At 49.7% G+C, this 12418-nt stretch overlaps 1 protein-coding gene across 2 annotated transcripts in view; it reads left to right on the forward strand.

The window, feature by feature from the left end:
• Positions 1 to 298: 298 nt before the first annotated feature.
• Positions 299 to 12418, forward strand: part of SLC6A9 (solute carrier family 6 member 9) — a 64629-nt gene continuing 52509 nt past the window's right edge. Inside the window, exons 1-3 of one of the 2 annotated variants that reach the window (XM_077334027.1) lie at positions 299 to 635; positions 3160 to 3321; positions 7600 to 7745. In XM_077334027.1, the coding sequence (XP_077190142.1) occupies positions 7716 to 7745 (30 nt within the window). In that variant the 5' untranslated portion in view covers positions 299 to 635; positions 3160 to 3321; positions 7600 to 7715. The remainder of the gene's footprint in view (positions 636 to 3159; positions 3322 to 7599; positions 7746 to 12418) is intronic. The other variant, XM_077334028.1, reaches the window with a different exon arrangement.

Genomic DNA, 12418 nt, shown 5'->3' on the forward strand with positions numbered 1-12418 from the left:
CCCCGACCCCCCACCAGCCCTCCCATCCCCGTCCCGGTGGGTCTGTTCTGCACTCGCGCTTACCGCGGCCCAGCGGTCAGGCGTGTGCGGGCATGGCCGGGAGGCGCGTGTCCCCCCGCCCTGGCACGGGGAGGCAACAGTTGCCGGGGACAAGCCCTCCCCCGCCGCCGCCGCCGCCGCCGCCTCTGCAGCCCCTTCCCAGGGCGCCCGGACGGCGGGGCGAGACGGAGGCCGGGCGGGGCCGGCGGGGAGGCGGGCTCGTCCCAATCAACGCGGGGGGCGGGATCGGCGGGGCTGGGCGGGGCGACGCGGGGCCGGCGGGCGGGAGGGGCCCGCTTTCCCCGCCGATCTGCCCAAAGTTTCATTAAAGTCGGCGCCCCGGAGGAGCCCGCGGCAGAGAGTGGTGCCGGAGCGAAGCCCCCCACGGCCGTGCGGCCAGCCTTGGCGGGAGCGCTCCTGGAGCTGCCAGCCCTGCCCAGCCCAGCCCAGCCGAGCCCCGGCGAGGCAGCGCGGCGAGGGCTGATGCAATTGTCTCGGTAGGCGACGCCGAGCCACATTGACAGCACGCCGCCCGCGCCAGGCACACGCGAGGCTCCGCAGGCGGCCGCACGGAGGGCCCCGTCACCATGGAGCAGGTAGGACGACGCGGGTGGGCGGCGAGGCCGAGGCGGGGGCGCGAGCGGCTCGGGGCGAAGAGCGAGGCTGGGCAGCCGCGGCCGGGAGCGCGGACCGAGGGCCGAGGAGGCGCTGCAGGCAGCCCCCCCCCTCCCCGTTGTGGCGGCATCTGTCAGCGCGGCCGGCCGGGACTGTCAGCGAGGGCGGGCCAGCAAGCAGCCGCCGAGAGGAGCCCCCCGCGGGATGGGCGAGCAGGCGGGCCGCCGAGGGGCTTGTGGCCCGAGGCAGGCGGCGGCCGCGGGCTCTTCCCGGGGCTGGGGCGAGGGGTCCGCGCGCTGTAATTTTCCACCCCGGCATGTGCAGGGGAGGAGCGTGGAGCGGCTCCCACGTGGCGGCTGATGTAACTCCCCCCCCCCCCCGCCTGGCCAGGCGGCTGCGCTTAAAGGGGGCGCGCCCCTCTCCGGGACAGGTGATCCGTGGGGCTGGGCTGCCCCGCTCCCTTCGCCGTTGGGGGCTGGGCGGAAGACTGGGGTAGCGGCTCGGGGTGGGGGCTGGCCTCTTGGGAGCGCTGTGGCCCATCTCCCAATCCTGTCCACACCAAATGCAGATCCCGAGGTCATCGTCGTTCACAGTCAGGTAAACACACTTCTCTCTAAGCTTCCCAGCCCTCCTTCAGTGAGATGGGACAAGGAATCGGCTCCTGCTTCTATAGCTGGGAATAAGTTCACATTTCTTTTGCCCAATTCAGTAGTCCAAGCGTAGTGCTTCATTATAACGCTGGCCTGGGGCAGGGAAGAGAGGGGCAGTGGAGGTTAGATTGCGTATCCACATTCTGGGCATGTTCACAGTGGCAGGTGGGACTTGCAATGCCTGGGACCTGGCCAGGGCTATGAACAAATCAGTCCCTGGGAGAAATAAATAGTATGCAACAGGCTGGGTGGCTGCGGACGTCTTCACCTGCAGGAGCTGGTATCTTGCCATACAGTCATGCCCAACATGAAATCATGTTCAAAGTCGTGGATTCACTAATGTGCATGCCCAGGGGCATAGCACTCCAGATTCAGGGGAGATGATCCCTGGATTGCAAAGGAAGAGTGAACTGGACCAGCTGCATTCTGTTCACCAGTAGTCTTCTTCCAAATGTTGAGACAACATCTTTGGTCACTTTAAAGATTATATTTGTTATCTTTTAAATTTCCATGTGGCAGAGCCCATTTTATTAGATGCATGAAGTGGCATATGTGAACGTGTACATGTGTGTAAGAAGAGGTAAGGGTGGAGTTTCCTTGCCACGGGACTCTATTGTTTTTGCTCCAACAAAGGAAGATATCTCTAAATTGAATATGGTAGAGTTTTATTTTCAAGGTCAGGAGGGGGAAAAGCCAGGCCACAGACATAAGCTGGGATGAAGGTGGTTGGATTGAGTCCCCAGAGACAACCCATTTTGAAAGGGTCAGGCCCAGACCAGCAGAGATTGCCTATTGTATACAAACATCCTGCAGAAATGTGTTTCATCAGCAGCCCATTTGCATGGCTGGGATATGGAATCTGCCACAATACTTCTCAGTTTCTTGGGTTCTGAGCTCAGCTGCTTGAAGGACCAGAAAGACTGAGCCTAGGGCAGCATTCCTTGCATTGTGCTAGCTTGGGGTGGTGATTCAGTAGCAAGCAGCATAGCTGAAGATCTGCCTCCTGCTAATGTAACGCTTTGGCAAAGCAGGGGCCTGGATTTTTCAAGGTGCAATATATTCCCACCCCTGCTTAACAGCCTTGGCGCCCTTCTCAGAGTCATCACACACTCTCCTGAGGTAACTTTACTGGCTTTCCCCGCAGGACTTCTGATCCCCTTACAATTTTGATGTGTGGCTGCCAAAGCCTATTCAATTGGCTGAGAGACTGTTGGCAGCGGAGCTCCCTGCACTGTGCCAACAGGGAGGGTGCGGGGGGGTTCCTTATTGCTCTGTCACATGGAGAAGGTGGGCATTCCACTCGAGAGAGAGAGAGAGAGCGTATGACAAGTGGCTCTGAGACACAGTGCCATCCCTGGGCATCGTTCCCTCAGGTCCCTTTGTGAGATGTACCCAGCTCTTTTAGTGGGATTCTTATTGCGCTTCCTTGTTTTTGGCATGGCAGAGCAGAACACTTTTCTGCATCCCAATTCACTAGGAGTTTGTTGGCAGGACAAGCGCTGCTTGAGAATGAAAAGGGAGACATCATTCCGGTCTCTGTCTAGAGAGGGGGTGGATCACTTCAGCCGAGGGGCGGGGTTGGATGTGGTATCCCATTATACCTTCAGAGTCTCTTTCATGTCCCGGCTCATACAGAGTACACTGGTGCAGAAAGGGCCTCTGTTCCTGCCTCCCCTTCGTGTCCTCCTGGTTGCACAACCTCTTCTCTGGCCTCAGAAGATTCCTTGTTGTGCTGCATGGCCACCTACCTCCCTGGGCCACTCACTTTGCTGCAAAAGCATTTGCTTTAGTTGTCTTTTCATGGAGTAAAGAGAAGTGAGCTTTTATTTTTTACAAGGTTGAAATTGGTTTCCAGGTCTCTCTTTGTAGAACAAGGAACCAGGAACTGCACAGAAGACCCTGGGAAGCAATTGCAGCCTGCTGAGCTCCTTGGATTGCAGCCTGCTGAGCTCCTTGGATTTTGACTGGGGTGATGCACTTGTTGGATGCATTTTGAACTCCTTTTTGGAAGTGGGAGGTGAGCTACGGCGGGTCCAGGGAAGTTGTCATTGCATCTTGTTTGTGTCAGGGCCTGTTTCCTGTTAGAAATGCTATAGACTTCACCTTTTACCTTAAATACAAGCAGCAAAAATCCCCACACTTAGCAATGTATACACCCAGAACCTTACTCTGTACTTAAAACTCCATACAGCTATGTCAACGTTTTCCAGATTGTTATGCTAAGGATTGATTATTAAGGATCTAAATTAGACTATTGTGCTTATTTGTTTTGATCAAGTACAGAACCATGGATTCCTCAATATGAGCTCAGAAAAAAAGGAAATCACAAGGCAAGATAATGTGGTAGTCCTCTCTGTATTGTAAGTAAAAGTCCAAATAAAGGATCAAACATAAAGAGTCAACCAAAACGGGATCCTAGGTTAAATAGAAAGCGGGTTATTTAACCTAGGATCCCATTTTGGTTGACTCTTTATATTTGTTTTGAGACATCAGAACTCTCCTTTCTGCCTGGAGGGAAGTCTGCATATTTTTCCCTTCTGCCTGGTGGGATTTTACCAAGTACTTTCTGGCTTGCTTTGAATTCACAAATGCTGTTAAAGATGACTAAAATTCTCAAGGCGCTGGATTCCATGCCCAGTTTTAATTTCTGGGCTTATGCTGATGATATACTTTTTCCTATTGTGTCTTTCTCCTCAAAGTAGCTCCTTCCATATGGGACTCACCCCTGCAGCATTACAGATACTCCTTCCCAACCTTCCCAGTCTCTTATATGAACAGGTCACAACATATGTGTTTTGTGTTACTCTGGAGTGATTGTGTGATCGTGAATTTAGATTAGCATAATTTAGATTAGCATAATAACAGCTAATATAGTGCAGGGACCATTTCTGAAGGCCAGGTGTGTTAGTTTGTTGCAAGAATGCTGTGAATTTTACCACAAACATATTTGGTTGTCAGACTACCCATATTCAAAGGCGGTGATCAAATTTAAGCAGGTCACTCAGTCCATTCAGTTTGTACCATGTATGGACCTGTTTGTATCAGGTTTTCCCAAAACTGCACATGTGCATAGGCACTGCTGATTCAAACTCATTGGCAGTCATTAGCTCCATCAAAGGGTAGGATTTTACTGAAACTCAGCATTAATTGATGGCTGACTTATGTGATTTGTTCGTGATTTAGTGAATGATTTGTCAATTTAAATTATTGCCTTCTCAACAGAGCACTAACATGGCAAAGAAGGAGGTGGGGGTAGACAGTAGAAATCAACCAGGCTGTGCATGAAGGTGCATGTGTGAAAAGCCATTTGCATTGCACTGCTTAGTTAGTAAGGAATTCAGTGAAACAACCCGCCAAACACGGCCAAACAAATCTATCAAGTTGGTAGTTGAAAAGTCAGGTCTCTGTCTGCATCCTGTGAATAGTAAGTAAGCTGAACCAGCAGGTATTTGAGCATCCCAAGTTTGTTGTAGGAAATCCAAAAAGAATCTTGTGGGACAGATTACTTTTGCAGACTAGTGTCTTTTGTGAGATGGAGCCTAGACTGTGCAACTTTATGTCACAGTGTTGGTCTTCAGGGTGCCCTAATGCTGCTTCTTGCTGTGGTTCATGACCGTGGAGAAAGCCCTTCATTCAGCTCTCCTTTTTGCTTTAGTCTTATTAGACAGGCTTAGATTAACAGCTTTGTGTTTGTGTGCTTGCACAGACACAGCACACTCATACCCTTCCTAGTCTAAAATATAGGTCTGGCTTACAGGGCTGTGATAAATGTTTGATAACATCATTCATGTTCAGTGCTTTGAATACTCTACAATTGCATGTAGATGTTACGAGCAGCATGCTTCAGAATACTGGGCAATAGTCATTTCCCCCACAATCTTAGGAGTATAATGAACTTTGGGTAACTAATCCGCAATAACAGGATCCTGAAAGTGAGTGAGGCGGATGAGAATGGCTGGTCTATTGATGGTCTCTTTATTCTATTTTTTTGGCCTTGATCTGTTCAGGGGCTTCTCTTTGATGTGTCCAGGGAACAAATATGCCTCATGTCTTACAGAGGGGCTACTTTTATCCTAGCAATAGGAAAGGCATGGCAATGACCTCTGTAAAGCAGTGGTCCCCAACCTTCTATCACCGGGGACTGGTCAACGCTTGACAATTTTACTAAGGTCCAGGGGGGGTAGTCTTTTGCTGAGGGACATCACCACCGCCTGAGCCCCTGCTCCACTTGCTTTCCTGCCGGCACCCCTGACTTCCCACCACCCACTGGGGGCGCTGCCAGCAGCAGTTGCGCAGTGCCACGCCAAGGGGCAGCTCCAGCCATGGCAGCCACTGGAGAGCACCAACGGTGAGCTGGTGGCAGAGTGGCAGGGCAGCCCCCGAGGCAGCAGCTGGGGAGGAGGAGCCGCGGCCCGGTACCGACTGATCCACGGACCGGTACCGGTCTGTAAAGGGTCCCTACTGTTTCCTATAGTACGGGCCACTTGGCAGTTGCTGTGATGGTCCCTTGGAGAAATATTCAGGGTCATGAGGACTCTGCCAATTTCTGATCACAGAAAATCTCAGCCACTCCCTTGTTGATTGGGGATACAGCATCCTTAAAGTTTCTATTTGGCTCCAGGCTATTAAGCATAGGAATTTATGGGGAATCAATGAAATGAAAATGAAAGAATGTTTCAGGGGTTTCTCAATGGTAAAAAATTCTACATGCAAGTCATGTTCCAGGAAGGAGGAGGAGTCTAGGATTATGTAAAACTTGATCTCCTTGTGGCCAGAAATTCCTGGGGCAGACAAGTCAGCCCCTTAGAAGGCAAGATAGGGCTGCTGTTCCCCCACCCCCAGTACATGGTGGAGGAGGAATGGGGTACTTGAGTAGGCCTTTGTTGGAGTGGGGTAGGACGTCTCTTGGGGCTCTCTCCTCCTAAAAGCCATGACCTTGGCAGAGTTACATAACCTTAACAAGGGTCTCCCTTCAATTGTGTGGGAAGAAGATAAAGTAGCTTCCCCCAAATAACATGAAGCTGGTACTTGGAGCCCCTGCTGGGGTTGAGAGATGGATTGAAGTTCTAGGGCTGCCTCAGTCCCTCACACACACATCCCATTACCTTCTTTGCAGTAGCACCATCCTGCAAAGTTCCCCAGATCTGAGATCTCAGGGTGTGAGACTGTGAGTGAATGAATGCTCAGCTCCTTATCTTAGCCACTCAGGCCCTTGAAACTTCCCTCCTCCCGCCCTTCCCTACTCCACCCAGCTCCCATGTGCAGCAGGGTAAAGACATCACCTCATGCCCCCTCCTACATGCAATACTACATCATGACTATACTTAAATGTTGCTTACAGGCATTTTGGGCAATGCCCTTTCCCACCATGGACAGAATGTTGCTCTAGGTCATGCTTTCGAATCCCGGGAGTATCTTGACGGCCCTGTGAGGGTTTCCCAAATGGATGGGAGTGAATATATATTGAAATATTTATCAGGTGCTATGACCATATTTATTCATGTCAACCCCCCAGATCAATGATGGGCCTGGAGGGAGTGGGAAGGGAGGGGCATGTACATAGCTATGCTTCCCAACCATATTCTGCACAATCGTGCCACTTCTGAGGTTTCTCAAAGCCTGAAGAATGTTTCAGGGGTTTCTCAATGGTAAAAAGTCTAGGTTACCCTAGCTATACACACGTACACACAGATGAACATACACTTGGTAGCTGAATGGGGAGCTGCTTTCCCCTCATGCTCCACATTGTACCAGGGAGTGGGTGGACAATTTCCCTTCCCCTTTTCCCTGCTTGGCAGGACCACCTGGTCTCTGGCACAATGGCCAAGCCAACCCAGAACGTGACTAGGTGCACCAGGGCGGAAGGCAATTGCCTCCCATCTGTGTCCTTGGTGGCAGCTGTGCCCCTCTGCGTGCTCAGTGCCCTGAAGACTTCCTCTGCCCGGAGCACTGGCTATGCTCTTTTCCAGCCATGTGTAATACTTGCAGCCGCTTCCCGCTTTGAAAGGGACAGTGGCCTGAATGGACTGGAAATGAGGGGGCAGATAGGGAGCATGTTCACCCCCAATTCTGGGATTCCTTCCATCCTCTGTCGTTTTACCATCTTTGGGTATCTCTTTAATGTCAACAGTCCAATTACTAAAGATAAAAAAGAGGTTTGTGGGTGCTCCAGTATTAGAAGAGAACCCACTTGATGGGACGTCTTCTGGCTGCTGGAGGTTTAGGGTACAGGAAGCATACCTCCTGTTTGTCCTCCTCCCCGTTCTCTGACCTGGGCCGTTTCTCTTTTCTACAGCCTGCTGTTTTCTTGATCTAATTGTGCTGTCGTCTGAGGGCTCCGTGTTGCCTGGGAAGCGTAACCAGCAAGACAGGACGGCGGGCAGGTGGGTGCCCACATCACAGCCCCCAACCATGGCAGAAAAATGCAGTGAGGGGTTGCTGGTAAGTCTACGGGGTTCCCCTGGGGACCCTGTCATGGCCAGTTTGAGTTGGAATATGCCGGATGCTGCCTCTTGGGCGTGAGGGAGGCTGAATGGTCTTCAGCAGAGGCGGAGCAGTTCCTGGATGCAGCCTGTGTTGCATGTGGGTTTCTATGTTGACCACCTTGCCCAGCTGCTTGTGCCTGCCCTGTTGGGCCTGCCACAGAAGGAAGCAGGGAGGGGAAATGTCCTGGCACCACTAACTGATGGGTAGTAACTGAAGTCACATGATGGCGGTGGAAGGAGCGGAGCTGAAGAGCAAAGGAAATTTCACTTGACTTGCCATGCAAGTACATTGTTGCACCAGTAGCATATTGCTGCTACCTTGGGGGACTGATGAGATCAGATTGATATCGTTTGATACACATGAACCTGCAGTAGATGGGCCTGAGAACTGGAGCATGCCAAGGACCAAGGCAACTAGTGACGGTGGAGGAGGGGGAGGTTATGAGTTTGTTTGCATTTGTCTTGGACTCTGCATCATGCGGTGCTGCCTCTGTCAGTCCACGGCTCTTTCCTGTCTTGCAAAAGTGCTTGGAACAGAGAGGAAATATACACCATTCCTATGCAAACTTCACCAGAAGTAGAAGAAATATAATTCCCCTCCCCCTGGTAAAGTGTTGCAAGGTTACCAAACACTGCTGGGGAAACACACAGAATCCATCAGGTAGAGAAAAAAAACAGCCTGGTTCAACCACACTGCTATTTTGTGTTTGTGATTTCTCCTTCCACTGAAAGCGAGATTCCCAGGAGGTGCCTGAAATAGTCTGCACCCCAGCCAGGGGGCACCGTGCCAGCTTCAGGCCTGGGACGCATGGGGGAAGGGGAAGCATGGATAGCTACAACATGTCTAGAATGTATAGACAGCAGCATACATAGACTCCCTTGCACATGACTAAAGAGCACTACTCTTCCCTCCAGCATTTCACAGGCAGACTTCCTGTTGCGGCCTGCTTTGATGCTTTTCCTTCACATTGTCTGGAGCAGCTTCATGTATGCAAGTTCAGAACACTTGCATCCTTGCTTACTTTTTCATATTGATGAGAGCACATGTTTGCTTCTTTTGCATGTGGCATAACAGCATTCAGGCTTTTATATATTCATCTCCAGATCATTTTTCCATACACTTTTTGAATCCAGGGGTCATATGTGCAGGATGCTGCCTTTGTTGATGCTACATTGTTTTTCATGCCCATGTAGTTGTGCTTGGGAAGCAGATTAGCCATTATCCTAACACCTGTTGGTCTCAGTAGTGTTGCAGGCCATAATGGCTTGGTGCCATTATGCTTGGCTGGCAACTGACTGCTTTCAACTTTACTCACTGCTTTAGGGAGCATCCCAACAGGTCTACGAATGTGTGCATATTGTGCATATGCACAAACACACAAAGTACTGCTATTTTTGCAGTTTTCACTGCTTCTTGAATGCCTAATGTATACTGTCTTGGACACTTGCTTTCTTCTTCCCCTGATCTTGGTTTATGCTGGCTTCCAGCTCTCTGGCTCCCCATCATGTTGTTTGGAGGTGTCATTGTGGGACATAGAAGTGAGGTCCAGCATAGCCTTGGAGTGACAAATCTGTTCTGAGTCAATATTTAACCAGTCCTGGGAGCCAGGTGTTATTTGGGGGGGGGGGGGAACAAGGATGCTTGTAGATACTGTAAGGGCAGGAAAAGAGGAGACTAAATCAGAAATAACTCTCAGTCTTTACCTATTTCACTCAGTGATGAAACTCTGGACTGGTCCCCACAGACTATTTTATTTATAATTAGATTTTTATACCACCACTCATGACAGTTCACAATAAAAATGATAAGAAATACAATTAAAAGCCCATAAAACCCCTTAAATAGTAAAATAAAAATGGAAATAGGGAAAGTAGGTAGCGGCATAATAATTCCTAAACACCTCTTAAGGAGCCAATAACTGTTCCAGCCAGGGGCCTGAATAGATGCCCCTATTAAGCCAGGGGGCTGGATTGATACAAATAGTGGGGTGGGATCCACAGAATGACAACTCTGGTCATCGCCCTGGCCTCAACCAAATGCCTGGTGGAAGAGCTCCATCTTGCAGGCCCTGCAGAACCCTGAGAGCTCCATCAGGGCCCTTAGCATTTCTGTGAGCTCATTCCACCAGGTTGGGGCCTAGACACTATATGGTGTCTAGGTCACTGTGACAGCCACCTGGAACTTTCTGATGACAGAGAAGGAGCTAATCCCCTTGTTGAGCTGCTTGGACATAATTGAAATAGCTGCATAAACCCACCACGCATTAATCTCCTAACCCAAAGCAGGAATAGCATCTCAACAGCCAACAGCTTCTCTCTGTGTGTCCGAGAAAGAATGTATCAGCTCCCCAAAATCCTTCTTTTGGGACATTTTAATGATTACTGTGGGACAGTTTCCTACTAGATCTCCTGTCAATTATCTTGCTGACCATTTATGCACTGGGAAATTTACCGCCCCACCCCCCTATCAGGAGCACAGATAGGGGGTGGATGAGGTGCACCAGGCCAAATGCTCCCCCATGTGGGTGCAGGAAAAGGTGGGGCAACCTGCCATGACTAAAACTCCAGCCTGCAGCCCGGCATGAAACCTCCAGTGCATAAACGGTCCCTGTGATCCATGCCTAAATAAACAAACACAGCCTGGCACAGGATGTCCTGGTTGGACAGCCACAAAGATTGCCAGGAAGAGACATACAAGGGTGGTGGTGGGGTTCAAAGGAACATCATAATTTGTTCTTCACCCCCTTCCTTGCTGTATGTTCCACTACTGATGTTTACTTCACCCTCTTTGCTAGTTCTCTTTCCTCAAGGGAATGTTGGTCCAGGTATGGTTGCATGACTGGGACTATCCCCCAGATAAGAATTTCTCCTGGGCTCTTTTGGGACTTCTCTGTCCTGATATTTTCATGTGACATAAAGCAGAACACTTGTGGGAAAGAACTCTGTGTCCTCTTTGTAAGTATGGACAACACAGAGCAAGATGACAACAGAGTGTTGTGCTAGTGAATAATTTGGGGCTGAGTTTTTTCAATGTAATTTTAGCTATATTAGCCATGTCCCATTCCCCATCTTTGAACATGTGTTTTGAAACAGGTACCAATACCTCTATTTGTTTTGAGTGGGCAGTTGTATCAAGCAAAGAAATAATCTCAACAGTCATAAAACCAGGAGAGAATGGGTAGTGTGACTGTTAATACAAGATAACATATTTATTAATGATCTAGATGAGGGGGTGGAGGGACTACTCATCAAGTTTGCAGATGACACCAAATTGGGAGGACTGGCAAATACTCCGGAAGATAGAGACAGAGTTCAACGAGATCTGAACACAATGGAAAAATGGGCAAATGAGAACAAGGTGCAATTTAATAAAGATAAGTGTAAAGTTCTGCATCTGGATCAGAAAAATGAAAAGCATGCCTACAGGATGGGGGATACGCTTCTAGGTTACACTGTGTGTGAACGAGACCTTGGGGTACTTGTGGATTGTAAACGAAACATGAGCAGGCAGTGTGATGCAGTGGTAAGAAAGGCAAATGCCATTTTGGGCTGTATCAACAGGGGCATCACATCAAAATCACAAGATGTCATTGTCCCATTGTATGCGGCACTGGTCAGACCACACTTGGAGTACTGTGTGCAGTTCTGGAGGCCTCACTTCAAGAAGGTCGTAGATAAAATTGAAAGGGTACAGAGGAGACCGACGAAGATGATCTGGGGCCAAGGGACCAAGCCCTATGAAGTTAGGTTGAGGGACTTGGGAATGTTCAGCCTGGAGAAAAGGAGATTGAGAGGGGACATAATAGCCCTCTTTAAGTATTTGAAAGGTTGTCAGTTGGAGGAGGGCAGGATGCTGTTTCCGTTGGCTGCAGAGGAGAGGACACGCAGTAATGGGTTTAAACTTCAAGTACAATGATATAGGCTAGATATCAGGAAACATTTTTTCACAGTCAGAGTAGTTCAGCAGTGGAATAGGCTGCCTAAGGAGGCGGTGAGCTCCCCCTCACTGGCAGTCTTCAAGCAAAGGTTGGATACACACTGTTCTTGGATGCTTTAGGATGCTTAGGGCTGATCCTGTGTTGAGCAGGGGGTTGGACTAGATGGCCTGTATGGCCCCTTCCAACTCTATGATTCTATGATTCTAAGTAGCAAGATTGTAGTGACTGTTTGGCTTGGATGGCAAATGAAATTCTATACTGTGGCGTAGAAGAAAAGTGAGCTGTTTGTTTTCAACTTCCCCTCAAAAATTGCTGATGGGGAACACTGCTGTTTGGATTTATATTTACAACGGCCAGCCACCTCTAGTGCCCGGAGGTGCCAAGACTTGGGCTATTTACCTTTACCCAAAGCAACATGGTCTGCATCAGTCTAATGAAATGGAAAAATACTTCAGCTTCACAGCACTTGGGAGATCAAGACTAAGCTGGGCACAAAACAGTGAGCAAACTCTTCTGTGTCATTCGCCTCTCACCTGGTGATAGCATCTGCACAGTGGAACTGATCAATAGGTTTGCAGGGATCTATGTTCCAGCAACATTTCTCTATATGGTCTATGCCCAAGTCACTTAGCCATTGGATTATCTGTAGCATTTCTGCTACTGGAGGGAGAAGGTTGCCTCTTTCTTTCTT

The sequence above is a fragment of the Paroedura picta genome, chromosome 4 (genome assembly GCF_049243985.1).
Source record: "Paroedura picta isolate Pp20150507F chromosome 4, Ppicta_v3.0, whole genome shotgun sequence".
Classification (NCBI taxonomy): domain Eukaryota; kingdom Metazoa; phylum Chordata; class Lepidosauria; order Squamata; family Gekkonidae; genus Paroedura; species Paroedura picta.